Source organism: Anastrepha obliqua, chromosome 2 (genome assembly GCF_027943255.1).
Source record: "Anastrepha obliqua isolate idAnaObli1 chromosome 2, idAnaObli1_1.0, whole genome shotgun sequence".
NCBI classification, from domain to species: domain Eukaryota; kingdom Metazoa; phylum Arthropoda; class Insecta; order Diptera; family Tephritidae; genus Anastrepha; species Anastrepha obliqua.
The window spans coordinates 9,098,049-9,124,798 of record NC_072893.1 but is presented as its reverse complement, the minus strand read 5'-3'; the positions used below and the strand labels follow the sequence as shown (position 1 = coordinate 9,124,798).

The 26,750-nt window shown below is 40.0% G+C and overlaps 2 protein-coding genes across 3 annotated transcripts; one reads left to right on the top strand and one right to left on the bottom strand.

The window, feature by feature from the left end:
* The first annotated feature begins 8,689 nt into the window (after positions 1 to 8,689).
* LOC129239530 (uncharacterized) lies at positions 8,690 to 9,712 on the top strand. Of its 2 annotated transcripts, XR_008581856.1 has the most exons (3): positions 8,690 to 9,025; positions 9,103 to 9,325; positions 9,502 to 9,712. XR_008581856.1 is itself a non-coding variant. In XM_054875076.1 (2 exons), exons 1-2 carry the CDS (start codon positions 8,777 to 8,779, stop codon positions 9,205 to 9,207), a joined length of 354 nt encoding a protein of 117 aa, XP_054731051.1. In that variant the 5' UTR covers positions 8,690 to 8,776; the 3' UTR covers positions 9,208 to 9,712. The 2 variants fall into 2 exon arrangements, 1 of the variants encoding a protein (XP_054731051.1); XM_054875076.1 differs by having other exon boundaries at positions 9,103 to 9,712.
* Positions 9,713 to 9,774: 62 nt separating this feature from the next.
* Positions 9,775 to 11,623, bottom strand: LOC129237054 (uncharacterized). Its single transcript, XM_054871448.1, has 2 exons — positions 11,542 to 11,623; positions 9,775 to 10,295 (listed from the first exon to the last, which is right to left on the bottom strand). The coding sequence occupies exons 1-2, from the start codon at positions 11,621 to 11,623 to the stop codon at positions 9,775 to 9,777; spliced, it is 603 nt and encodes a 200-aa protein (XP_054727423.1).
* Between the last annotated feature and the right edge of the window lie 15,127 nt (positions 11,624 to 26,750).

Here is a 26,750-nt window from a genome sequence, read left to right as displayed (position 1 = left end):
ATAACAGTCTCATCTGTTTCAAGCCAAGGGAAATCAATTAAAAATTCAAAATGCGACAATTTGAGTTTGAGTAACTCATTCTTTGCCCGTACGCAGCGCGATATAAGTATCTACATAACTCACAGCGATACACCAACTGTTATTGCAGCAGTTTTTCCACGCAGTTGCTTCGCGCCTCCTGTCGGTCCGTTGCGTCGCTTTCAATGGCGCTTATTACGCAATGTGCCCTGTGCTCAACATGCCGGAGTACTGCAGTTTGCTCCATCTATCTGGCAGCTGTTCAATTTCTCCCTGCAGGTGTATGTATGTGTGTGTGTGTCGATGAGCTGATGTTTGTAATCCGCAACGTATTTACTCGTTTGCTAGCCTACTTTTAGGCGTACCCACATGTCAATAACGAACGAAAGGTAGTACGCCTAGTTTGCGGTGCAGCCTCAACTGTTTTTCATGCAAATTCATTTAATTTATCGCTGTGCTATGCTTGCTTGTCGCTTTTGTGCGGATTTTGGAAATTACTAAAAGCAAAAAAAAAAAACATGAAAATGATAAAGTTGCCAGTTGTGGGCGCAGTGCTTCGCTGCTTAGGCGGCTGGCTCGAAATTAGTTTAGGTGTTTGAGCAGGGTTGTGGTTATGTGGCAAAGCGGTTGTTATTTTGTGTATTTTGACTCTAAAAACATTTCTCTACTTGTTGTTGCTGTAGTAAACCGCATGTCTGATTTGCATTTGCAGTAGCATTTAGCCTTTTGACTAATCTTCTGTGAAGCTAGAGGACGGGCAAATTTTTATTTTAGTTCTTTGAGTTGCTGCTGTTCGTCAGAGGCTTCGTGCTATTTGAAAACTTGTGATCTCTCATGCAAAACTGTAGTCCACATGCGAGACACTATTTTGGTGAATAATCAAAACTTCGTGACATCTTAATGACCGTTAGACATGACAGAATAAATTCATGTATGCATTTTTAATAAAATATCAGGTTAACAACGAGTGCCGCGAGGGTTTATACATAGAGTTTTTTTTAATTTACAGCGACTTTCGAGTGACAAACGACTGTCCCCTCCGAGTGGTAATGAAATAGTACAAAGGTGCAGGCCACAAATAGCAGGAGGAGCTCAGCCAAATGTCTAGTAGAAGTGTATGCGGCAATTATTTATTGTTTTTTTTTTTTTTTGGGGAACACCAACACACAAATCGCTTTAAAAATTGTTCAACATATTCGCTGCCATTGCCAATAATGAAATTCAGAATTTTTTTAAAAATGTTTAAGCTCAATATATATTAGGTTAAGGTGAGCCTTAACATAAATACAGCAAAAACGACCATCGTAACATTCACAAGGAAAAACGAAGTTCAAACATCTTAAACTCATTTGCTTCGATGGAATTCAGGTAAAAATACAAAATACAAGTAAAATTCTTGAATAAAACCTTTGACCAAAAATTACCATGTAAGGAACACATAGAAGAGATGGTGAGAAAAGTCATTCGATTATTCTTGACGTGTAAGTCGATTACAGATTACACAAAAACTACTACGCTGGCTCCACACGGCCCTATAGTCAGGCCTATGATTTTTTACGGAGCCGCAGTCTGGAAGAATTCCTCCTTCGAATCAAACGATAATAAACACACTAAAAATGTTTTACGAGGCTTACGTGTGAAGCATAACAGAATCATGCCACGAGCTTCAATAGAGGTTCTTCTAGAGTTCACACCTCTTCTCATTGTTATCCAATCCCAAGCGAAGAGGGTTATCCTAAGAAGCAATGAACTTTTTTGAGGAAAACAGGTGGAGAGGCAGATCTGTATGTGTCTGCTGCTACACTCATGGCCTTAGACAACCACTTCAAGGATGTTGAGTTCTGTAAATCCAAGCTGAACTATGTCGGTAGACATAATATCCTGATGCTAACGGGACATGTGGGTATCGCGGGCAACGAGACCTCTGACTCTTTAGCTTGGATGAGCGCTGAGACCACTCCCTTCCGCAGTCATGAAAGCCACGGTTAGCAAATGGGTTACTCTAACCCACAAACGAGCTTGGCAGGCTGAGAGAGGCTGCAGATGAACAAATCTGATGTTACCTTTCACGTCCGACCGACTGTCACAGTTCCTCCTATCAATAATCAGAGGGCACTGTAGGCGGCTGCTTGAACTGATGATGGGCCACTTTCTATGGACCAAGCACATGGAAAAGGTGGGCATCTTAGACAGGGCACTCTGCCTAGCATGTGGAGAGGTGGATGAGACGGCGGACCACTTTCTGTGTATCTGCGCGGCGTTCGCTCGAATCAGGTTTGGGGTTTTTGAGATCTCAACCCCGAGAGGCATGAGGCTACCGATGTTCGGTTTGGAAAACGCTTCAAGACTAAACTGAGCAATAAAAAGACTTGGGAAGAGGTATCTAAAACCAATAAGGGAAACCAGAACATGGCAACATTGTACACGCACGGATCCCCCACAAAGGAAGGTGCAAGATCTATGGGGATCGGAGAAAAGATCCTCGAAAGCGCTAGGCAAGAGTACTAATATATTTCAGCGGAAGTCCACGGAATATAATAGGACTATGAATAAGTTCGTGCGGTTTTTTTCGAAATTTGAAACTTTATTGACGTAAAATGGTTACAAATTTAATATTCAAAGTATTGTCCATCGCTTACTACTACTTTTTCCCATCTTTCTGGCAATTCACGGATTCCCTTTGTGAAAAATTCGGTCGGTTTTGCCGCAATCCACGAATCGATCCATTTTTTGACTTCATCGTAATTACGGAAGTGCTGGTCAGCCAGGCCATGTTGCATCGATCGGAAGAGATAGTAATCGGATGGCGCAAGGTCTGGACTATACGGCGGGTGGGGTAGGACATCCCATTTGAGCGTTTCTAAGTATGTTTTGACCACTTGTGCAACATGTGGCCGAGCATTGTCATGTTGCAAAATAACTTTGTCGTGTCTATCGGCGTATTGCGGCCGTTTTTCTCGCAGTGCTCGGCTCAAACGCATCAATTGTCGTCGGTAGACATCCCCCGTAATCGTTTCATTCGGTTTCAGTAGCTCATAATACACAACACCCAGCTGGTCCCACCAGATACACAGCATAACCTTCAGGCCATGAATATTCTGCGCCGACGTCGATGTTGAAGCATGGCCAGGGTATCCATACGTTGCCCGACGTTTTGGATTGTCGTAATGGACCCACTTTTCATCGCCAGTCACAATTCGATGCAAAAAACCCTTTCTTTTGTGCCGTTGAAGCAGTTGTTCGCATGCCATAAAACGGCGTTCAACGTCTCTTGGCTTCAATTCATACGGCACCCAATGGCCTACCTTTCGGATCATTCCCATGGCTTTTAAACGTTTGGAAATGGTTGATTGATCAACTCCCAAAGTTTTTGCAACCTCTTCTTGCGTTTGAGCCGGATCTTGATCGAGCAATTCCTCCAATTCGGTATCCATGAACTTTGGCGGCGCACCCTCGCGTTCTTCGTCTTCCAAGCCAAAATCACCACTTTTAAAGCGTGCAAACCACTTCTGGCACGTTCGCTCAGCTAGAGCATGCTCACCATAAACTTCCACCAAGATACGATGACTTTCGGCTGCTTTTTTCTTCATATTAAAATAATGAAGAAGAATTCCCCGCAAAAACACATTATTTGGCACGAAATTCGACATTTTCAAGTGTGGTAAAAATATTGTTGTTTACGCTTCAAATAAAAAACTTATACTGACGTTTGTGCCTTACGACAGTAGCTCTCCAATGAATGTTTGGAAATGTGGATCGATGGAATAATAATCAAGTTACGCCATCTGTTGTAAAACCGCACGAACTTATTCATAGTCCTATTATAACAATTCTAGAATAATTTGGCCGCAGGGGCGAATGGGTTGGGGCGTGACTACCCTGAATGAAGAAAAAGTTTTTTCTAATAGCAGTCGCCGCTCGGCGGGCAAACCTTCGGGTGTATTTCTGCAACAAAAAAGCTCTTCATATAAAATATCTGCCATTCGGACTCGTCTTAAAACTGTAGGTCCATCTATTTATGAAACAACATCAAGACACACGCCACAAATAGGAGGTGGAGCTCGACCAAACACCCAAAAAAGGGTTTAAGCGCTAATTATATATTTATATTTAACAATATCACCGCAAAAGTAGAAACTGGCCTGAGAGAAATTTTAAAATAAGAAGATACAGGGTTTGATTGAAAAGTAATGAGCCTTCCCGCGTGGAGCGTCTGCCAGGCGATCAACCGAATCGGCTGGTGGGGGAAAATGATCGTTGGACCTTCCGTCGTCCCCTTCCACTAGAAACCGGTCCCAGTTCGCTGGTAACAGCGGTGCAGTCAACATCGCTCCGCGCGTGAAAGCTGTTTTAAAAGTGTGTTAGGATTTTGCAGTGGCGAAAATGCGGCGATCGTTGGAGCAACGTTACTCGATCAAATTTTGCGTAAAGCTAAACAAAACTAGTACCGAAACCATTGGACTACTCAAGGAGGCTTACGGAGACCAATCTCTGTCCAGTCTGGCACAAGTCGTTCAAGGGAGGCCGGGAGGACGACGACCCAAGAAGGCGCGCATGTCGAAATTCAAGGTCAAAACCATGCTGATCATCTTTTTGACTCTCGAAGCATCGTCCACAAGGAGTTTATGCCTCCAGGAAGCACTGTAAACGCGGCATTTTACAAAAAAGTGCTCCTTCGGCTGAAAAACCGCGTCGCCCGGGTTCGGCCCGACCTCGTCAACAATTGGATCCTTCATCACGACAATGCGCCGGCGCACACCGCCTTCCTCTGCACCTCTGCATTGGCCAAGATGGGGGTTCCGGTGCTTCCCCAGCCTCCCTACAGCCCAGACCTGTTCCCTCCGGACTTCTTCTTGTTCCCGCGCCTGAAAAGAAAGCTGAAGGGGAGGCGTTTCGACTACATCGAGGAGATCCAAAAAACTGTGACAGCCGAATTGAACGCGATTCCGGCGGATGAGTTGAAAAAATGTTTCCTGCAGTGGAAGGACCGCTACCAGCGGTGTATTGACGCTCAAGGGTCCTATTTTGAAGAATATTAGTTGTATAAGAAAAAAAGATTTAATAAAACTGCTTAAAAAAAATAAGGCTCATTACGTTTCAATCAAACTCTGTATATAACATTTTCATAAACTGCCTTCGCTTAGCTTTAGTTCCACATTAACCCTTTTTTTTTAGAAATTAAAGCAAACGCTAAAAAACGTACGAGCTATGAAAATTAAGAATCAAACAAGAAAAAACCCACCGCTGAATACCAGCAGACACTCCACTGAATACACAAAAACTGGTCTGTGGCAACAATGAATGCCAACCGAGCAGCTTTATCAGCGTGCAAACACAATGATAACTGATTCGGTGTTGCTGACATATGCGGGCGCTGGACCAACAATATGACCATGCGATTGCGATAAAGCAGCAAAGGGGCATTCATAAAACAAACAAAGGCGGTTAAACGCAGTTTCACAAAAGAATTTCGCGATAAAGGGGCAATCAATATTGCCATTGTGTATTAAACACAATATGTTGCGTATACGCCTGGTAGAGCTGAACATCGATTCTTTTCGATGTGTGCATTTGCGCGCTGCCTTTTTCTTTTTTTTTTTTATATAAAAGTTTGAACTTTATTCTCCTGTAGTTAAGTTCATCATTTCAGCGCTAACTTGAATTGCAAATTTGTTGGTGCAACAAATTTATAGCAGCGCTCGCTCGCTACTCACGCGTATATGCAGACATTCAAGCGCTCGTCTGCTACAGCGAGGCACGATTCTTGTGAAAAACAACAACTACATGACTTCTGTTGCAAGTAGCGTTGCAAGGTCCCTCTTGTTTATACACACATTTATGTAGATCCGTTGCAATAAACCAGCGAGACACGACGCAAAGGGGTGGGAGTTGCAATAACTGCAATTGTTGGAGCAACAGTTAAATTGTCGACACGCATATGCTGATGCTCATATCTGCTTATTCAAATTTTGGTATTTTGCTCAAGTCATGTACTACATATGTGTATGTGTGTGTGTGTGTGGGTGATTGCATTTGTGCGCTGGGATATAAATTATTTGTCATGATTATGGTTGCGTGTCACAATGAAATAAATAAAATGTGGCAAGCATGTAGCAAAGCGATAAGCAGTAAAAGCAACAGCACATCAACAGCTTGTGGCACGCTCAAAATTGTACTCTATTATTCTGTTATTTTTTAATATAAATCACCTATTTTAAAATTGATACAAGTTTTACTCCTTCTAACATTTTATCTAATTAGTACCCAGTTATGTTGAAAATATATCAGTAATTCGCAGGTTGTTCCTTCTTAGTAGTAGATTAACATTTCTCGCATATTACAAATATAATTTATTATTTTTTCTACACGATTTTCAGAAGTAAGGTACAGATGAATAACAAATTTGTTAAACAAGTATCGATAAACTTTACCAGAAAATTTTTCTGTGGTATAATTCACAGGCTACTACATACAAATACTTATTTACTTATTTGGCCATAGCAACCTGTGCAACAACACGAGCCGAATAATGTCTCGCCAGGCATTCTGTCAACAGCTCACCTTTTCCAGTTTCTTAAACTAAGAGAAGCCGTCTTCTATTTGGCGTTCCCCTGGGCACAAGTGCGTTTTCAAGTACGTTTCAAGCACCTTCATAGCAGTTTCTTCCATACGGATAACATGACCCAGCCGCCATAGTCGCTTCAGGGTGACTCGTTTGACTATGTCAATATCTCCGTTAAGTTCATACAGCTCGTGGTTCATTCAAATGCGGTAACCGTAATCAACGCGAGCAGGGCCAAAAATCTCTCAAAGTTGGCCGACTCCCTAAACTTAAGTTTGCAATGCATAACTCTAAAAAATGTGTATGCAATGCAAAGCAGATTTTAATTGCGACCATGCTTTGCATAAAATAGCTTTGCATCAAAACGCCGTTTAGGAACATAAAACATGTGTCAAAAGTAGATAATAAAACAAAGAATTTAATTATTCGTGAAATTGGAATCGACAAGGAATACTTTATTTGTTTTATTGGCAAGTGCTGAAGAACTAATGCATAAGACTAATACATCAAATATTGATTTAATAAGACAACTTATTAAAAAGAAAAAAAATACCAGTCTAACGGTTAGACGCGATAGAAGTGAAACCTTCCGTAAAACAAACTGAGAGAGAATAAGACGAAAGCAGCATTAGGAGCGGGATAATTATAGGTTCATTATAATATTGCTATAAAGTTCATATTTTATTTTCTTCATTTTATTATTATTCATCTTCAATGTTTTCAATTTCAACAAATGATACGAGTGGCTTATGATAGCTAAAATATGATACAAATGCTTTGGTTTCGATGTTGTCAACATATCTTTGAAATACCGCGTCAATGGTTGTTTTTGATCGTGTTGGCGATTCAGTGCGATTGTTACACATTTTTAAATTGAATGTTGTATTGAGAACGTCAATTAAAGGAACCGCTGTGTCCAATGCAAAATTTACGTTAAAATCGCCACTTAAAATCATTGGAACTTTATCGTAATCTTTTCTAAGTATCCGCGATACTTCTGGAGTATACTTTATTAAATTTTCGTGAATGAATTCCGTGATGCTATTATATTTATTGATTTTTTTTTCTGTCGATATTCACGACACTTTTCTGCATTATTTTTCGACATAATTGCGGTAAATATTTAAAAATGAAAATATTTACGAATATAAAAATACACACGCGCTTGCTATTATGAGCGTCCCCAGCAAAACCTGCGTGACCGAAACTCTAACACAATTACATTTTTTTGAATGTTACAAACACATATGCACGCAGGTTTTGCTGGGGCGTGACCGAAACTCTAACACAATTACACATATGCACTCGTATTTGTTTGAAAATCGACTTTTTTTTTTGGTTCTCCGTCACCTTTGGAAAATGTGTAAACAGTAAGCAAACTTTATTCATATATTTTTCCTCATTTTTGCATCAGTAAAATTAAACAAACGCCGTAGCCGAATGGGTTGGTGCGTGACTACTATTCAGAATTCACAGTCAGTTCGAATCTCGGTGAAAACACAAAAATTAAGGAAAACTATTTTTCTAATAGCGCTCACCCCTCAGCAGGCAATGGCAAAACACCGAGTGTATTTCTGCCATGAAAAAAAGCTCCTCATAAACATATCATAAAATAAAATAAAATAACTGTATAAAAAAAAATTTTTGTCTTGTGATTCGAACCAAGGATTTTGGATCGGAAGCTCACATTGCTAGCCGCTCGGCTATCGCGCCATGCTGTCGGCGCTGGCCTAAAAGTTATTTAGTTCGTCGCTACGTTTATATCAACATATAATATAACGCTTCGTAGCCAAGAGTGTCGCTTTTTTCGTTTCACTTTTTCTCAAATCACTCCCAACGATTCTAAAGAAGTTTTCACTTCAAAAAAACAAGCGGTATAATTTTTTAAGGACACTGAAGGCATCGAAAAGAAAGGTGATAGAAAATAAAAAATTTTGCGAATCTGTTCCACTAATGGATGACGACACATTTTATTCCCATTTTCGAATGCAAAAAAAACACCTTCAAGATGAGTAAAAATGAATTTGAAATACAATATATAATAGGTCACCAAAATTTTAGAGGTTGATAACAATGTTCAAACCAATGTGGACCGAATCATCTGCAGTTTCCCTAGAAAAAGCATTGCACCTGACAATTTGGAAGCTTGCGAATAACACATCATTTTGAGAAATTAGTGACAGATTTAATGTAGGAATGGGCGCTACGTATAGAACTTTTATTAAATCGCTCAAACTTATATGTCGCTTAAAATCGACCTTAATAAAATTTCCAAGTACTACTGCAGCTCAACAAAAGATCGCGGATGGTTTTTCACAAAGTCGTTACAACATATTTCCTTTCGTGTTAGGTTGTATCGATGGGACACACATCCCTATATCACAGCCGAAACACGATGCCATTAGTTTCTATAACAGAAAAGTAATGTTTTCCATCATTGCACAGGTAACTTTGTAGATATACAGATATTTTATCAAACTATACATATACATATATAAGTACATAATAAACAATTTGTATAGGCCGTTGTTGACAGCGAGATGAAATTTTTGGACGTCTTTGTCGGTTGTCCCGGGCGATGTCATGACGCTTCAGTATGGCAAGAAACCCACTTCGAACAGCTATAATTAACGGCGAAATAAGTATTCCCCCCAAGTCATAATTTCTTAGGCGACGCAGCCTATCCACTGGAAACCTTTCTAATGGTTCCGTACCGTGACAATGGCTTTTTAACACCGCAACAGAGTAAGTTCAACACTATTTTAAGCTCCAATAGAGTTTTTGTTGAACAGGCGTTCGGAATATTAAAACAAAAATTTAGAATATAGAAATTTATTGGTGCACAACTCGCCCATGTTCCAAAAACAATCATTTTGGCGTGTATGATTCTACACAATCTGATTATCTTTAATGAAAAACAGCATAACACCCATTTCATCGAACTGGAGGAAGAGGAGTCAGAAGTTGGCGTTAGCGTTCCATCGCTGGCAAGAGATGAAGCAAAAGAGAAACGAAATGGCTTGGCAGCGTTGTTTTCAGGCTGAAATGGTAAATTATATTTCTTAAATGAGACAAAATTTGTTAAACACAAAAAAAAACAAAAATTTTTATTGACTTCAGGTCTCTGGTAGCTTAGCGCTTATAATAAAAACATTTTATAATTAAAACAGTCTGATTTTTTATTGATTTAGAGATCATTCACGGTTTTTCTCTCCTATTGCTTCGAATAAGGCACGAAGTTGTTTCAGTTCAGCAAGTTTTTCTTTTTCGACTTCTAGCTTTTCGTTTTCAAGTTTAAGCAACTTATCCAAAACCTCACCATCCTTTTCCGATTCTTTCTCCAAAAATTGAATCACGTCATTTCTCTTTCTTTTTCTTGATGTTGTGGGCGTTAAGTCGTCTTCAGTTGTTAAAGAAACCGGAGAAGAAATCGTTGGGTTTATAGTTATTTCTTCGAAAGAATAATCAGTCATTTCTAATGGCACATTAATGCTGCTACGGCTCCCAAAAACTTCATCTATTTCGTCAAAGTATTCCCAGTTTGATGGAGCTTCACCAGATGTATTGTTTCTTTTTTTGATGCGTTTATAGGTTCCCATGATGTTTAAGAAACATCTAGTTATATCGTCTCTGGAAAAGGGAAAAGAGCTTTCCACATCTTTAATTTCTCGCAATATAGTTTCCCAAATGGTACTTCGTTTCTTTTTTTTGCCCGCTTGGTATGGCCGATGATGCCGATGCCATTAGCATACGCAAGGAGCTGGACACTTTTATATGTAGAAAAAAGTTCCGTTTGATTCTACCCCCGCCCAACGAATCACACTCTCCATAATCAAGTTGAAGAGATCGTATGACAATGGGTCGCCTTGTCTGAAACCTCGAACGGTATCAAAACGTTCGGAGAGGTCCTTTCCTATCTTGACGGAGCTTTGTGTGCTGCACAACGTTATTCTTCACAGACGTATCAGCTTAGCAGGGATACCGCACTCAGACATTATGCGATATAGTTGGTCGCGAATCGGACTATCAAAGGGTGGTGCGTGCTGTCTTGGTCGTCATGGGCCTTCTCCAGGATTTGCCGCAGTGTGAATATTTGGTTGACGGAGGAGCGACCAGGTCTGAAACCGCACTGGTACGGCCCAATTAGGGGTTGGGCGTAAGGTTTCAGTTTATCACATAGCAATCATGATAGAATTTTATATGCGATGGAGGTAAGGTTGATCCCTCGATAAATGGCGCAATTCGTGGGGTCCCCTTTCTTTAGCATAGGGCAAAGAGTATTGAGCCTCCTATAGTCGGGCATGCTTTCTGCTTGCCATATCAAGCCGATAAGTGCCTACCTCTCTCCCTACTCCCTGCCAGCTCATCTCCTCCAGCTTTAAACAGCTCGTCAGGCAGGCTATCAGCTCCGGCAGCTTTGGTGGTTTTGCAATTCGCTGCCATACAACTCTCACTCTCACTTCTGCAAGACTTGGGGGTAGTAGCGGCGCTCTACTCGACTTTCTCTCGCTCGCGCCTTTTTTCTTCTCGTTATTTGCATCTGATGCACTTCTCAACGCCCTGTATTGTTTTCGCACAGCACGAATTGCTCCAGACTGCAGCGTGCGTGGCAGGACATTCACAGAGAAGGTGTTGTACCAACTCAATTTCTTCATTCACTTTTTCAGAAGTCATTGTAAGCTACACCCATTCTTCTGGCTGAAGTGCCAATAGTGCGGTTACCCGTGATAACACCTGTGAGGATTAGACGTAGTTGATCTGTTGCAGACATTTTGTCCTTTTAAGATTCAGTTTTGGCTAGAGTGCTTTGGATACCCTGCAGTTAGTAGTCAGAGACCACCTTCTATTGGTTTGCGCGATTATGCTCAAGCCAATTGCAGTGTATAACTCGTTTAGAGGAAGGCTTATGTCCCCTACCACTCGCTGAAGATCCAGCTCATAGCCTATCCTTGCACACTTACCTTTCATTTCCCTCCACTCCAGTGTGATCTGGGAACCTAACAAAGTGTGGTGTTGTGTTGTTGGATGATCGAGAGGCTTCATCTTGCCCAATTTTTGCGTTGAAATCCCCGAGAACAATTTTAACGTCGTGTTTTGGGTAGCGGTCATAGGTTTTCTCGAGTAGCGCGTAGAAGTCATCTTTCGTCGATTCATTCTTCTGATGTGAAAGAACTTGGTTTTAACGCATATTACGGCCAGCCGTTCGCTAAGTGGATATCACAGCTTGCCATATTATTTGTGCCTTCTCCAATTCATCGCATTTCCTGAATGGCGATAAACTGTTTTTGTTTGATTCCCTTAGCATCGGCTTTAATCAAAAGAGCTGCCTAAACTTAATAAACTAAGTAATAATGAAGCTCTGTTATTTATGCTGATTTGAAGTAAACTCTTCATCGTGATAAAGCTATTATGTTTGTATGTTGCTTCACCATAGCAGAATACTAAAATTTCGGCACAACAATGTGTTGCTTAGATAATAAAGAAACACACACACCTATCGCAGCTTAACGTTCATACAGCCCGGTTCATTTGAATAGAAGCAATCATTTTTATGGAAGAAAATTGTTATTAAAGCAGGCGTCCGGCAATCGAAGTGTAACCAACTTCAGACCGCTCACGCAGCTGATGCGCGGCCATCATGAAGGTCATCAAAAGAAAGCAACTTCACGTGAAATGGTTCAAAAAGTAAAGAAGCGACTTGAGCGAAATCACCGACGAAATCACCACCTGAAAATATCTGGAAATAGCATCCGTAGCATACTGAAAAATGGTCTCAAAGTCAAGCCTTACAAAATCCAAAAGGCGCATGATCTCACACCAAAGCAGCAACAAGTCAGACTTGAGGGAGCGAAGGAGATGCTTTGTTTGGCAGAGAGTGGTCAATTTCCGAACATTGTGTTTTCTGGCGAGAAAAAATTTCAAATTGAACAGTTCGTAAACTCCCAAAACAAAACGTTTTATTTGACCGACCGTTCATACAAGAATTTGAGTCATCGATCGGCCACTTGGAGACAGCACACGCCACAAGTAAAGGTTTAGGCCGCTGTAACCGCAGATGGCAGATGGGTGCTCAGCATTCGTTTTAATCGAGCCTGGCGTCAAGGTAAATGCGAAATATTATCAGGAAAGTATTCTGAAGGTTGATTTGAAGCCGTGGACAGACAAACATTTCGGTGGCATACCATTCACCAGACGTTTCAACAGGACTTGGCACCGTCTCATAAAGCTCGAATGAACCAAGAATGGCTAAAAATGGCTTTAAAATTCACCAAACGCGAATCCGATAGATTATTCATTTTGGGCAATTTCGGAGAACCAAGTCCAAACTAAAAGATTCACTAGTCTCGAGGCGCTGAAAAAGCCATTTTCCGCGAGTGGGCCAAAATACCTGCAAGTCACATTCGGGCAGATGCGATTCATTACTGGACCGTTTCCAGGCCATAGTCAAGACAAAAGATGGTCATACCGAGCAAAAGTAAATCGATTTTTAATTTTGTATTAATTGCACACATTTTTGACTTGGAATTGAATAAAAGTTATTTTCTATTCTAAATTTATGGCCTTTTTGATTGGCTCCACTTTGATTGCCGGACCCTTTAATTCAAGTGAAGACTGTGCTTTGCTCGAAAATAAACATGCATCAAAATATTAGCCTATCTAACAGTATTTCGCAGCAGTAAAACTTCAGCAGTTGCAATATTGTGCTTAATTTATTAGGTTCACTTGGCATAGAAGCCAAATAATCCAACCAAATAAAAAAAATAATAGCAAATATAGGAAATTTTTTTTACGTTTATAATTTAAAGCCTAATGTAATTTCAGACCAGGCCATTTTAATGATTCGAATTAAAGCATTTTTGGCTTCAAATTGTTGCTTATTCTCATAAACCTTATGAGCCAGCCATCCCCATCGATTTTCAATAATGTTCAGATAAGGGAAATACGGTGACCATCCTAAAGTTTCAACATTTTGGGACGCAATCCAAGTGAAGTGAAGTTGAGGTGGGTACAGATGAATTATCCTGTTTAAAGATCGAATTAATAGGTCCAAATGTTTCAGGAATCTTGGATGTTTCACGAAGATAATTCCAACAGAGCTTAATAGCTGTTTCCCCCGGCATTTTGTAGTCTACAATTTTCAATTCCAATGCGTCATAGTCCGACATTGCTCCCCATCAAATCACCTGCACGGCTGTGATATCGACTCAAGTACCTTTCCTCCTTTCATAAGTCATGGAACATGTAATTGTATCTATTCGGTCCATTCAGATTGAACTTTTTTTCGTCACTAAATACTGTTTTTTTCCATGCACCGGGATCGTTATCGTTGTAACAGAGCTTGAAGACATGTGGTCTCTTGCGAAATCGAAGCGGCGTTCATGGCGAAATTTATTCCAAGGTGTTTTTTTTGGTATTTGGTTAGGGAATAAGTTCGTAGCGTTTTAGCCGAAGACTTTTATTTAAACAAAAATCAATAATTATATGAATAAGTTAATTCGTTATGTATTCGCCGTTGCTGTTTGCAACCGCTTGCCACCTCTTGAACAATTTGTTGATGCCGTTTCGCCAAAAATCGCCTGGTCTGGTGCCAAAGGAGTTGTTCAGCCTGTTTTTGAGGACCACTTTGTTTCCGATGGCAACGCCCTTCATATGGTTTGACAGGGAGCGGAAAAGATGATAATCGCCCGGTGCAAGAACCGAAGAATACGGCGGTTACGGAAGGACCTCCCATTCGTGCTCTTGAAGTGCCGCTTTGACGAATTGTGCAACATGAGGCCTGGTTTTGTCGTGAAGGAGTATCGTTTGACCAAGTCGATCAGGTATTTTCAGTCGAATAACCTCACTCATGCAGCGTAGCTGGGCAGTAGTGAGCTCTTTGTTGACCGAGGCATTCTTTTCGAGCATTTCCCAGTGCGCCATGCCCTCTCAGTTCCACCAAAGACATATCATGATCTTCTTTGAATGAAATTCCGGCTTGACTCTCGACTTCGGCGTATCCCCTGGAGCCACCATTTCTTATTTCCCTTGACGATTCGGGGAGTTGTTTATGACCGCATGTTGCTCGATGGTGGGCGAGATACTAAGAAGAAATTTGAAGGCGATTTTCTTCGTTTTTTTGGTGAGCTCGTGAGGCACCCAGGCTCTCATTTTTTCCCGTGAGTGAAGGTGATCGAGAATCGTTTCTTTTCGCCAATTCATGACTTTTTTGGCGACCTTTCTTTTTCAAAAGTAATTTGAGACATTCTTCATCGAATTCAGAAGGCCTTCCGTTGCAGGGTATGTCATAGAGCATTTGTGAACTTTGCAAATCATTTCCGTGCTATAGACTTGCCTTGACACCTTCTCCATACTCGTCGCAAATATCTCGGGCTGCTTCGGCAGCTTTTTGACCTCGATGACAAGCAAAGAAGAGCAGGTGTCGAAAGTGTTGATTTTTGCCTCCTGGGTATTCCATTTCTAAGCCTCGAAACCAATAAAAAATTCAATAACTCAAAAATACAATTAACATAGTTTTGTAGAGCAGAAAGAGTTCTAACGAATCAATATTTACCCTTTGCCAAACAGCAAACACGTCGTTGTAAAATAAAACAAAATATAAAAACGCTATGAACTTATTTCCCAACCCAATAATTTTTGAAGTGAAACTTCTTAGGCGTCGATGGACGAGCGAAAATGGAGAGCAAAATTTCCCTCATTCTCTCTCGGGTCAAATGCGTATTAACGGTCAAGTAAATATTTACTCCGACAGCCAAACGGCAATAAGGGCCCTCAGGTCTATGACGGTGCATTCGGAATTGGTCAAGGAATGTCAAGCATTCGCTTTCGACTGCGTCCGAATTCTTTAACATCAGCCTCATCTGGGTTCCTGGTCACTACGACATTGCTGGAAACTGTGAGGCAGATGAGCTGGCCAGACAAGGGACATGCGAGGTGATTTCCCCGCTAAGGGAGAGAATTGGGATCCCCCTGACTACCTGCGGTCTGCTTCTGGAAAGATGGGCATCGCACCAACTCAGCGAGCGCTGGGCAAGTACACAAACGTGTAAGGTCGCGAAATCCTTCTGGCCACGTGTGGACCGGAGGCGCTCGGGCGAGCTTCTAAGGCTGACAAAATATCAGCTCTCTAATCTCGTGGGTTCTCTCACAGAACGCAATGCGCGAGGAATGCATGCTGTGAGACTTGGAATCACTTGCGCTGGATGTATGGAGGATGAGGTGGCATCATCTCAACACCTTCTCCTTAACTGCCTTGCTCTAGGCATCTTGGCTCCTACTTCTTTGCCACGCCTGCTGATATAGCTGGCGCTGACATTAAAAATCTGATGAATTTCATCAGCAGCATAAAGCGGTCGACGCAAACATAGTCATCGTTCGTAATCCGCACGCTCCTAACCATCCCAGCACCACCTCTCCCCGCCCTCTCCCTGTATCCCATCGGTCTTTCTCTCCCGCCTCACCCCTCCATAATGGCATCACAAAGGACGAATCTTTCTTCGTCCAAGTGTGCCCATTCCCTGGGCAACCATATCAACCTAACCTAACCTCTTTCTTTGTCTGCCTTGAAAGTCTCACGTCTATTGTGTCTACTAAGCTACACGCACTTTTTTATGCTTTTAGAATCGCCATTCGAACAGTGGTTTTGCTGACTGCAATATTTGCCATTTCTTTAATTGTTGCTGTTGGAAGGGCGAAATTTGATGCAATCCTAAGAATTTTGCTGGTTTCCTTCGGCGTCAAAGCCATCGCAGTTCGGCCTTTGTAGTTCTTACCATAGGAGGCACCTTGGAGATATGTAAAATTCCAGGGCGTATAGACTTCGATCAATCTTTTTGGCAATTTAATGATTTAAAAGTCTCTCTGAGGTCACGATATCGATTTGTCCTTCTCCACGATCTCTTAAACCTTTCTGCTTTCCCATTTTATTAGAATTAATAAGTTTTCGACCCAATACAATGAATGCTTGAAAGAACGATCCCTTTTCACAGCTTTAATGCGGAAATGATGTAGGCAAACTGAGCACCTCTATTCAAGTGAACCGGACTGTGCATACATACCTACATACATCGATGCAATAGAGATCTGCGCATGCAAATATAAGTATGAGCATAAGCAAAGTTACATCCTGTTTGCTGCATTCAAGGCTACCAAACAACGAGCAGTCTCGCTACATACACTTACGACGCCTGCATATGCACATGTGTTGGTAATTGCAGACCACATACATTATTACAGGCAGTGAAAATTTAATAAATTACATTGCACGTCTAAGTTACATAACAAATAATAATGAAGGAATGAGTGGGAGAGAGAGAGAGAATGGCTGGAAAGATTCCATTCAGTGAACTGCGCTAATATCAATGTGAGTACGTAAGCACCTACTACATACATACTTATACACATAAACTTGTAGGTAACAACGTCTTTATGCACCTTTTGTGGAGGACAAGACACATGCAAATGATTGCCTTGCCATTTGGTTAAAGAAGTGGAGATAATGCGACTTTAAATAAATGAACTTAGCAAACAACGAGAAATGGAGTTTATGCTTAGCATAACAGGAAAGGCAATGCAGGACTTTCAGACATTAGATCCCTTTGTTTGTGTGCGTTCTACTTGACAAAAAAATGATTGCTTATAAGTGATAAAATTGTCTTTGTACTTAAGTGCAGCTAAGCACAATACATAAATTGTGAATATTGTTGCAAAATTTTGCAGATCATTTCTTTTCTTGTTTTGTATACCGGCTGTGTAGACTCACCAATTTGATACTGATGGAGCTTTCGTGTTATTTTATTATCGATGGGCTTTTTGTGCACTGTGACCTGAAGAGATCTATTGTGCAGCCATGTAGCCTACTCAAACAGTTTTAGGCTGTTAATAAATCCTAAAACTGCTGCAGGCTTAATTTCTACCAGGAGGTTTGGATCCATAGCCCCAGTTCTCAGGTAATTTAGTCTGCATCGTGCCACTGCTGGGTAGTCGCATTGAACATGTTCTGCTGTTTCTTGTGCCTCTTTGCAGAGTCTACAAGAATCATTTTCTGTCACACGAAGTTTTTTCATGTGATAATTAAGTTTACAGTGTCCTGTTAGTAGTTCAGTGTTTTGTCCTTTTCTACTTAGGTTAAGGATTACTTCTGTCTGTATCCGTTCTGGATCTATGAGTATTTTCGATTACCACGTGCCCGATTAGACTCTATAGTAATCGATTAGGCCGCGTTGTTCCTGCTCACGCAGAAAGGCACTTTTGAAGCTGTTATATATTCGTGTTATAAAAAAGGTGCACCTACTTTGCCGGGAGACTGGTTGGAAATATGCAGTTTTGTGAATTTATGAAGAAGCGTACGAGTAACAACAGCCTCGTCAAAATTGCACTGCTAACTTGACGGTAAAAGAATAACATAACTTGCTGGCAATAATTCGAGTGTGACGAAAAGCGAAAGCATTCACAATCGTCAGAAAATGCATAATGCGGTACATCTTTTAACAAAGAAGGTCCACAGGGGCACCCCACAGGGAGGAGTATTATCTCCACTTCTTTGGCTACGTGTAATCAGCAAAATCTTGATAAAACTTAATAGAGGTGGGGCAAAAGTGGTGGCGTACGCTGATGATGTGGTGCTAATGGTGTCAGGACTGTGTCCCAACACGATCGGTGGGATCATCCAAAGGACGTTAGGCGAGCTTAACTCTTGGGGAATAACGGTCGGTGTAATAAGATCTTGTCCTAGAGAGGCTCTCAATGCACTGACACACGTTATTCCAATAGACCTACATATTAAGAAGAAAAAACTTATGGTCACGCTAGTCTATTGTTGCGACAAGCTCAGTTAATCTCGGTGAGGACTGACTACATCGTCCCGACGTTAACTTTCAATAGGAATTTTGTCACTCTCCTTCCATCTAAGGAAGAATGGAATAAGGGACTCTCTCTAAACAACTTCCACACTATAGTCTATACGGATGGCAGTAAAATGGATTGTGGTGTTGTTCTCACAGACTTGGAATTGAAAAATCTGTGCGTCTCCCTAATACCAGCAGTGTCTTCCAGGTGAAAGTACTGGCAATTGGGGAAGCTTGTAGGCTACTAAACACGGATTTCTCTTTTAAGGGCAATATCGCTATTCTTTCGGATAGCCAAGCTGCAATCCAGGCAGTGGAATCGGCTACAACAACCTATAAAGTGGTGAAAGTAGGAATAGCCTCACCACCTTGAGTGAAAACCATAAAGTAACCTTAATTTGGGTCCCGGGACACCGGAACATAGAAGGTAACGAAAAAGCCGATGAACTCGCAAGAGGGGGATCTGCCATGAATAACGTTCTTGCAGAATCGGTACTCACACCATTAGGTGCAGTCAAGATGGAGAGACCAGACGAAAGTGCAAAATCAGCAGGACGTTATGACCCACCTACAACCTCAAGCAATTGTCGACATTGATAAACATGAAACGACGGGACGCCTGTAGACTAACGGCAGTCATAACTGGCTTCTGGTCTATCGGAGAACAAGCCGCCAAAATGGACATCCCTCACAACACACATTGCCACAGTTGTAAACAAACGGAGAAAAAAGAAACAATCTTCCATTTCCTCTGTGAATGCCCTGCGCTATGGAAGGACAGAATGCTAACCCTGGGCAAACCGCTGTTCGAGAGTCTCGAGCAACTATCTGGCATAGACCTCAACAGCCTAATAAGGTTCCTAAACCGCACAAATTGGATATAGTCTTGCTGTAAATAACTGTTAAACAAGTTGGTAACGAGGATGTGGCAACAAAATGGTGCGGAAGCGCTAGTTGGATTCTGGATGAATCACCACTCTAACCAACCAACCAACATATTTTAGCTCTCATTTAAAGGCGAAGAGGCCGAAAAAAAGCGAATTTTCCACAACTTTTTCTAAGAATACTTTTAAATTTATTGATCTAAAAATTTGTACACATATAATATTATCTTTTAACTGTATTTTACAGCTGATCCCCAGGAGTTCCTCTCAAACAAGACATTTTGCGGTGACCATTATATCTCTGAACTGTATCGTCTGAAATTAAAAAACCAAGCAGCTTTCGTTAAAGTAATGTAAAATCTAGTAATTAATATTATATATAGCATAATAGCATAATAAGCAAAATACATTTTTCGACAAGGTGGCGGCTTTTCAAAAAAAAAAATAAGAACGAAATTTTTGACTAAAATTTCGGCCTTAAATTATTTATCAAAAAAAAAAAAACAATATTTATCGGTGAGATAAAATCTTCGATTAATTGCTAGAAAATATATTTAAGAAGCTCGTGTTAAAATATGAGACTAATCGGTTTAGCCGTTTTCGAGTAATGTTGGTCAGAGACTTTGAAAACACCATTTTGAGAAAAAAGCGTTTAAAGTTTTAAAAGCAATTTCAAGCACTCTGAAACGCCTTTTCAAATTCGCGTTTAACTTCGAAAATATTAACCGGAGTTTTATGTGTGCATTCTGAAATATATGTAAATAAAAAAAAATTAAAAAAACGATTTTTTGAAAGTTCTAACTGGGTTATATACCATTCTCGCAAGTGAGAGATGCCGAGGAAACCAATTAGATTACCGGGTTTGAGCGTTAGCGGAGGAAGCACGAGAACATACCTACATAAAATATTTCATAGATTGCTTCACCTTGAAGGCGCATATTGTCTCCATCTAAAATATAAAGCATAACATCCTCCAATGAGCTAAATTGTGGAGACGGATTAAAGCTAGCGAGATCCTCCTAAATATTTGAAACACGACATCCTCGATTATCTGATAGCGTTCATTCTTTGCTGGTTTTATGGACAAGTACCCCTTCCGATTTGGGCTGTGCGTCTATATGTTGTTTCACAAATGAGAGAACCTACAGTTTTTTTTTTGCATGACGTTGGTTTTTTAAGCATGAGGATGGTTTTTTGAGCATGAGGATGGTTTTTTCATGTCAGAAGTACACTCGAAGGTTTGCCATTGACTGCCGAGAGGCTACCTTTATTAGAAAAAAAACCTTTTCATTTAGTGTTTCGTTTCACCAGACATCTTGAGGACCTGGACTTCGCCGATGACACTGCCAGACTGGAGGTCAACATCGCCAAGAACAAGGCTATGAGAGATAACCACAATAACGCAAGGCAGACGGATGCCCGGTGGAATTTGTCGAAAGGTTCTGCTACCTCGGCTGCATCATCACGGCAGATGGTGGAGCAGATAAAGATGTCAACTGTAGGCTAAACAAAGAAAGGGCGTCAATCGGGAGAATGCATGCAGGGGGAGTTCGCAAATCACCAGGCGAACTAAACTAGTAATATTCGGCTCATTCGTAAAGTCCGTATTGTTGTACGAAAGCGAAACATATCGAATCTCTAACACCATCACACAGAGGTTACAATCTTTTATCAACAAATGCCTCCGCTTCATCTGCAGAATATTCTGGCCAAACACTATCAGTAATGACGCACTGTGCAGCTTATCGAACGAGGAACCCATCCTTGAGTAAATGAAATGCAGAAAGCGGCGATGGATAGGTCACACATTAAGAAAACTACCAGATAGCATCACGAGAATGGCAGTGAAAGAAAGTCGATGTTGCGCGAACTAGCAGATGTCGACATCTCATGGAACGGTGCAAAAGCAACAGCACCGGCTCTGTGCTCCCGAGAAGAGTGAACAAGGAAAAAAAAAGGGTTTCGTACCGCTGTACATTTTGAACCCAGGCGCTATCGAATGGTAGCCACGCCTAAATCCATTCGGCTATGGAGGTACTATTAAAATTGAAATTTGAAAAGGCGAGCTCTTGGTGCATCTTAAGAGATTTGATAACTCCTAAAATACTCAAGCTAAAAAGCTTATTATATTTAAAGCTCTGGAAAGTGAAAGAATAAATAGTCAAGGAGGAAAGGAAAGAAGTAACAGTTTGAAAGAACGAATTTTACTCGTTCTCATGACATCGGAACCCAAAATTCGTAGCCTTGCTCTACCAAAGGCAGAACACTCACAGAGAAAATGCTCAGTGCTATCCGCCTCCTCTAAGCAAGACAGGCAAATCGGGTTCTCAATAATTCCACGTCTCTACTATAAAGTAACGAGATTTAGCAGATCAAAATGTAGATTTTTTTTTTTTTGTTTTGTGCTATTCTTTCTTCTTTGAATTGTTAGTCGAATAGTTGCCGGTCTAAAAAAAACGAAATAAATATATTCTATAGGTGCCTTTCCATACTTTCTGATCAAAAATGTAAGACAGGAATAGGAAAATTTTTTTAGTAATCAGGTTCGACGGGTTTCCTTAAATTTTTCATATTTCCATTTTTTTTTTTAACAAGGCTCAAAAAAAATTAATTTTTACTTAACAATTGTACTTAACTTTCTTGATTGATTTTTTATTTATTTATTTTTTTTTTTAATTTGTTTTTATTGTATCTGTGCTCAAAAAAGGTGTGAAATTTTTTCCTCTAAAATGATATCTAACTTTTTATGGAGATAAATATGTCACGACTGAATTTTGATTTGGAACTTTTTTTTGATATTTTTTCAAGTTTTTAGGAAAATTTTTTTCTTGTAATCAAGTTTTTACGGATTTTCTTTAAATCTTTCAAATTTAGACCTTTCTGAGCTTGTTTTTTTTTTTAATTATGCGCAACAAAAACGCGTGGTTTTCTTACTTTAGAATGGTACCTAACTTTTTTAAGGAGAAGAAATATTTCATTTCAGGATTGAATTTTGATCTTAAATGTTTTTTTATATTTTTTTAAATATTTTTTTTAACATAGCGACAGTTTTGATTTTTTTTTTAATTATGCTCAAAAGGGGTGTGACATTTTTTCCTCTAAAATGATATTTAACTTTTTATGGAGATAAAAAATTTCACGACTGAATTTTAATTTGGAACTTTTTGTATAATTTTTTAAAGTTTTTTGGAACATTTTTTTCAATAATCAGGTTTTTTTAAATCTTTCAAATTCCGATTGCTTTTGTTTTTTTTTTGTTTTTTGATTATGCTCAATAAAAGAGTTAGTTATTTTTAATTTTAATTATTTCTGAATATTATTTTAAAATTATATTTAACTTTTTCATGGAGAGAAAAAATTTCATAGCGATTTAACGTTTTTTTTCGAATTCCTTCACGCTTTTTTCAAATTTCGACATTTTTAAGTTTTTCTAATAATGTTTAAAAAAAAAGGTTTGAAATTGTATCCTTTAAACTGATATTTAACTTTTTTGGAAAGAAAACATTTCAAGATTTTTGATCTTGAAAGTTTTTTTGAATTTTTTTAAGTTTTTTCAAATTTTTGCATTTCAAATTTTTTTTTTTCGTAAAGCTCAGTAAAAAGTTTGAAGTTTATCCTTTAAAATTCTATTCAACTTTTTATGGATCTGTCTGATCATGACCGGATTTCGATCCTGAACGTTCTTTCGATTTTGGTTTTTTAATTTTTTTAAATTTCGACACACAGTTTTTTTATTTATTTACCATTACTTTATATGGAGATAATGAATTTCAAGACTAGAAGTTTTTATTTTTGAATTTTCTAATTTTTTTTCAAATTTCGAAATTTTTTTTTTAGTAATGATGAAAAAATGTTTGCAGTTTTTCCCTTTTAAAAGTTTTCATTTTTAAATTTTTTTTCAAGCTTCAATTTTTTTTCCAAATTTGATTTATTTTTTATAATGCTTAAAAAAATTTTGCAATTACATTTGACTTTTTATGGAGAGAAAAGATTTTCTGACATGACATGATCTTGAACGTTTTTCTGATTTTTTTTTAATTTTATTTTATACTCGAAATTACTTGTTTTGGAACATTGTCCTTTAAAATGATACTTCACCTTTTTATGGAGAAAATACACGTTGATTTTGAACGCACTCTTCCACCACGACGCGAAGCAATCCATCAACGTACAGCTATTTGAAGAAGTAATAAATTCATAACACACAACTCAGTTTTTGGTTAGTTTTTTTGTGCTCCAAGAAATACACGTCACATACCCTGTATCAGCAAGATCGCGCCAACACGAGAACCCCAAAAAGGTTCTAGGATTCTGGGGCTTTCCCCAAAAACCTCTTTGCTATTTGTTCCCACTTTATGAACCGCCAGATATTCGATGTTACAGTTCTCGTACGGCTATTGCTGCCAGTAAAAAAGCTTAAGACATCCCCACGTCCCAATAGTGAAGTACTCATTGGCTTGATGATTGAGAGGCATTCCAGTTATTTTGAGCTTTTCTAACTATTGTATGGCCTTTTGTAATATTATCGCTCACTATACTCATCTCGTTTCTAGTTTCATATTCATGTAGTGCATTTGCTATATTTTGAAAGATGTGTTATCGTTCACGTGACACTTCTCCAAAATGCTCAGTATGCATTTTTCAGCGCCGTATAAAATGGCAGATTATGTGGGCATTTATACCTCAAGGGAGATCTACTGTTTACCAAGCCTGTGAACGCAGCCATCGAACCATTGTATGTTCCTCAAAATAAAAACTTTTATTTTTGTTAAAAAATAATAAATCCCTCAGTTACAATAGCATCACGTCGTAGAATCTTAGATAGAGCAATAGACCAATTCTGGCTACAGTGAGTGATAACTTGCTCCTTGATCTAAAACTTATTCAATGCAACTAAATGTGCGCGATCCAATACTATTGAAAAGTGTTCCTTCCATATAGCGCTTGTGCTACCTATGGCTGTTCACGTTGATGTAGCCTCTTTAAATCCTTATCCACATTCCATGCTCTGATAATTGACTTTAGTTTCTCTTATTGACATAGAATATTTTTTTTTTTTTTGTAATATAGTTTTGCATATTTTCGAAATTTTTGTGCTTAAGGTGTGAATTGCATTTACTTAGAATTTACATAAATTACTCATACGCCCCGCACATTACTGCTAACTCATGCACGAACGAAACTTGTGATTGTCTGGCAATCCTCTGTTCCCTGTACTTTACCATCTTCCGCTAACTATGCACAGCACATCCTTTGTCCGTGCGCAATGTGACAGGGCAATGAGTGAAATTAATTGGTAGTGCAAGTGTCATTTGCCCGATTGCTTCGCATACGCTGACTGATGGCAGGATGCGCATGACTACATATTGAATGAACATGAAAATGAGCTGGATAATTGGCAGGGCGAAACCCAATGAATACTGATGATGAAGACTCACAATTGAATGGTGAAAAGCTTGAATATTCACATAAATGGATGTGTCCGACCACTTGCAGATGTGCTTCGTACATACGCGGAGATTCGAATATAAGCACATAGAAGGAAATTACTGTCAATTTGAGTTATAGCAATCAAAGACTTCGGTTCATAGAGCATACATTTCTTATAATCGGTAAATTATTGGACATTTATCAATTTTTTTTATTTCTTTTATTACTAACGCAGAACACGTCATGTTTTATTGCGACCGCTTTAGAGAGGAACGAGCTATACTGCAGAAAAACCCTAGATCATCAACCGTCCTCCAGCACCCTCATACGAGATATGTGCGCAACCAGCGGTAAGTGGGAGGCAGCGCAAACGTTCGCAGATAAGATTATGATGCGACTTCGCCATATTGATTGGGAACGCAAAGCGTTTCAGCAAGACAGAAGGCGGACAGTTTCTGACGAACCGACAAAAAGCACAGACGTTTGAGTGAACCACTCAATACAGTGTCGTACCGAAGTCAAGACGGTAGTGAGTTATGATAACACTATTGCAAGTTTTCCGATGTCTCCATTACTTGGGAATCACCTATAAACATAGTGGGAGTACTTGGGACTATCGACGGTGTATAGTCTTCATATGCCTGCAGGAGAGGATCCTGGACGCAGGTACCTGTTGAGTCTTCGGACATAAACGCGGCTCTACCCAGAAGTTATACTTTTGTGGTCCCAGGGTAGAATTAGCCAAGGTGGAGGATGGTTATAGTATTAGTGGGATCGTGCCCCACATACCATTGGTGTGACAGCACCTTTGAGATGTTTCTGACATTTTGTTTTCAACCTCCTTAAAAAACAAAAAAAAATCACCATCGTTGACAAAGTAGTTCCAAGCAGTGTAATCCTGATTCAAACATTCTCTCCAATATACACAATTCAGGCTCTTAGTGCGGAAGGTAAGCCCTCCAATTGACTTTTTAAGCTTGCGTTTAATTGCCAGCCTTCGTCTTACTAATAAACTGCATGTATTCATTTATATATATTTTTTTAATCAGTCAGAATTTAAATTATGGAGCGATTCCATGATATCTGCTACTCTAGGCACCTTGACGCTATGCAGGGGCTTAATCGAATCTCAAATCGGGTGTAGGCCCCGGGAGGGATTGTCGTTTAGGCGATAATTCACTCTGATATCTGGGACCGCTTAAGAACGATGACCAAAGCTGCCACATCCTAGTCCCTCACGTAAATTCGGCTATATTATAATGGCGCCTCCTCAACATCGGGCCGAATTGAGGAGTAACTGTGACCTTACCGCGACAAGGGGCGCTGGTGCATCGGACCTATTGAGAAGACTGCCGAGCTTACCTTGTCGAGCAGGCAGTCTTACGAATAAGATGAACATAAAGAAAAAGAAACACAACCAACAAAATTGCAATAACAAAAAGGGCAGTGGTAAAAAGCTCGAGGGCTCTCAGAGGCGGAAGTGCCACTCTTTGAAAAACACGTCCGCAAGAATCACATGGGATGCGTCAGTTGCCAAAAACCCAGCATCAAAGATAGTAAAGCGAGCAGATAATCGAAGAGAAACAACCGCTGCTAGCAGTTCTCATCAGCAAACACCGTTGCTGCTTAGTACAAGGCCAGATACCTGCCAGGCTAGCAACTAATCGGAGGTGCCCCATCAGCGAGATTAGGAGCCGTCTCCATCGATCAGGAACCATAAACCTGTCAAGCTTTGAGAGTGCGGGAAATCGGCAGTGGGAAGGGTAGGTGAAGGAGGGGCAAACGTCCGACTCTCCCGCCATCTGGACAAACCGTTGCATTTTACAACCTCAACAAGACGTAGTCGAGTAGTGCGGGGGTCAAATAGAACCAGCGCTACCTTAAGGAGAGCAAAACCGCAGAGGCAGCTCGCCAACTTGTGGCTGAATGGAACCAATATCGCTACAGGGCAGACAGGTAAAGGACTGCACCTGCACCCGCTTCAGGACAGAGAAGCGGGAAACCAAAAGTTCA

Bases quoted from the DNA above. Each gene is read 5' to 3' on its own strand.
- LOC129239530 (XM_054875076.1), top strand. From the start codon at position 8,777: ATGGGCGCTACGTATAGAACTTTTATTAAATCGCTCAAACTTATATGT. The intron at 9,026-9,102 runs GTAACTTTGTAG...CAATTTGTATAG, and splicing joins TGTTTTCCATCATTGCACAG to GCCGTTGTTGACAGCGAGAT.
- LOC129237054 (XM_054871448.1), bottom strand. From the start codon at position 11,623: ATGAAGCCTCTCGATCATCCAACAACACAACACCACACTTTGTTAGGT. The intron at 10,296-11,541 runs GTAAGTGTGCAA...GGCCATACCAAG, and splicing joins GGAGTGGAGGGAAATGAAAG to CGGGCAAAAAAAAGAAACGA.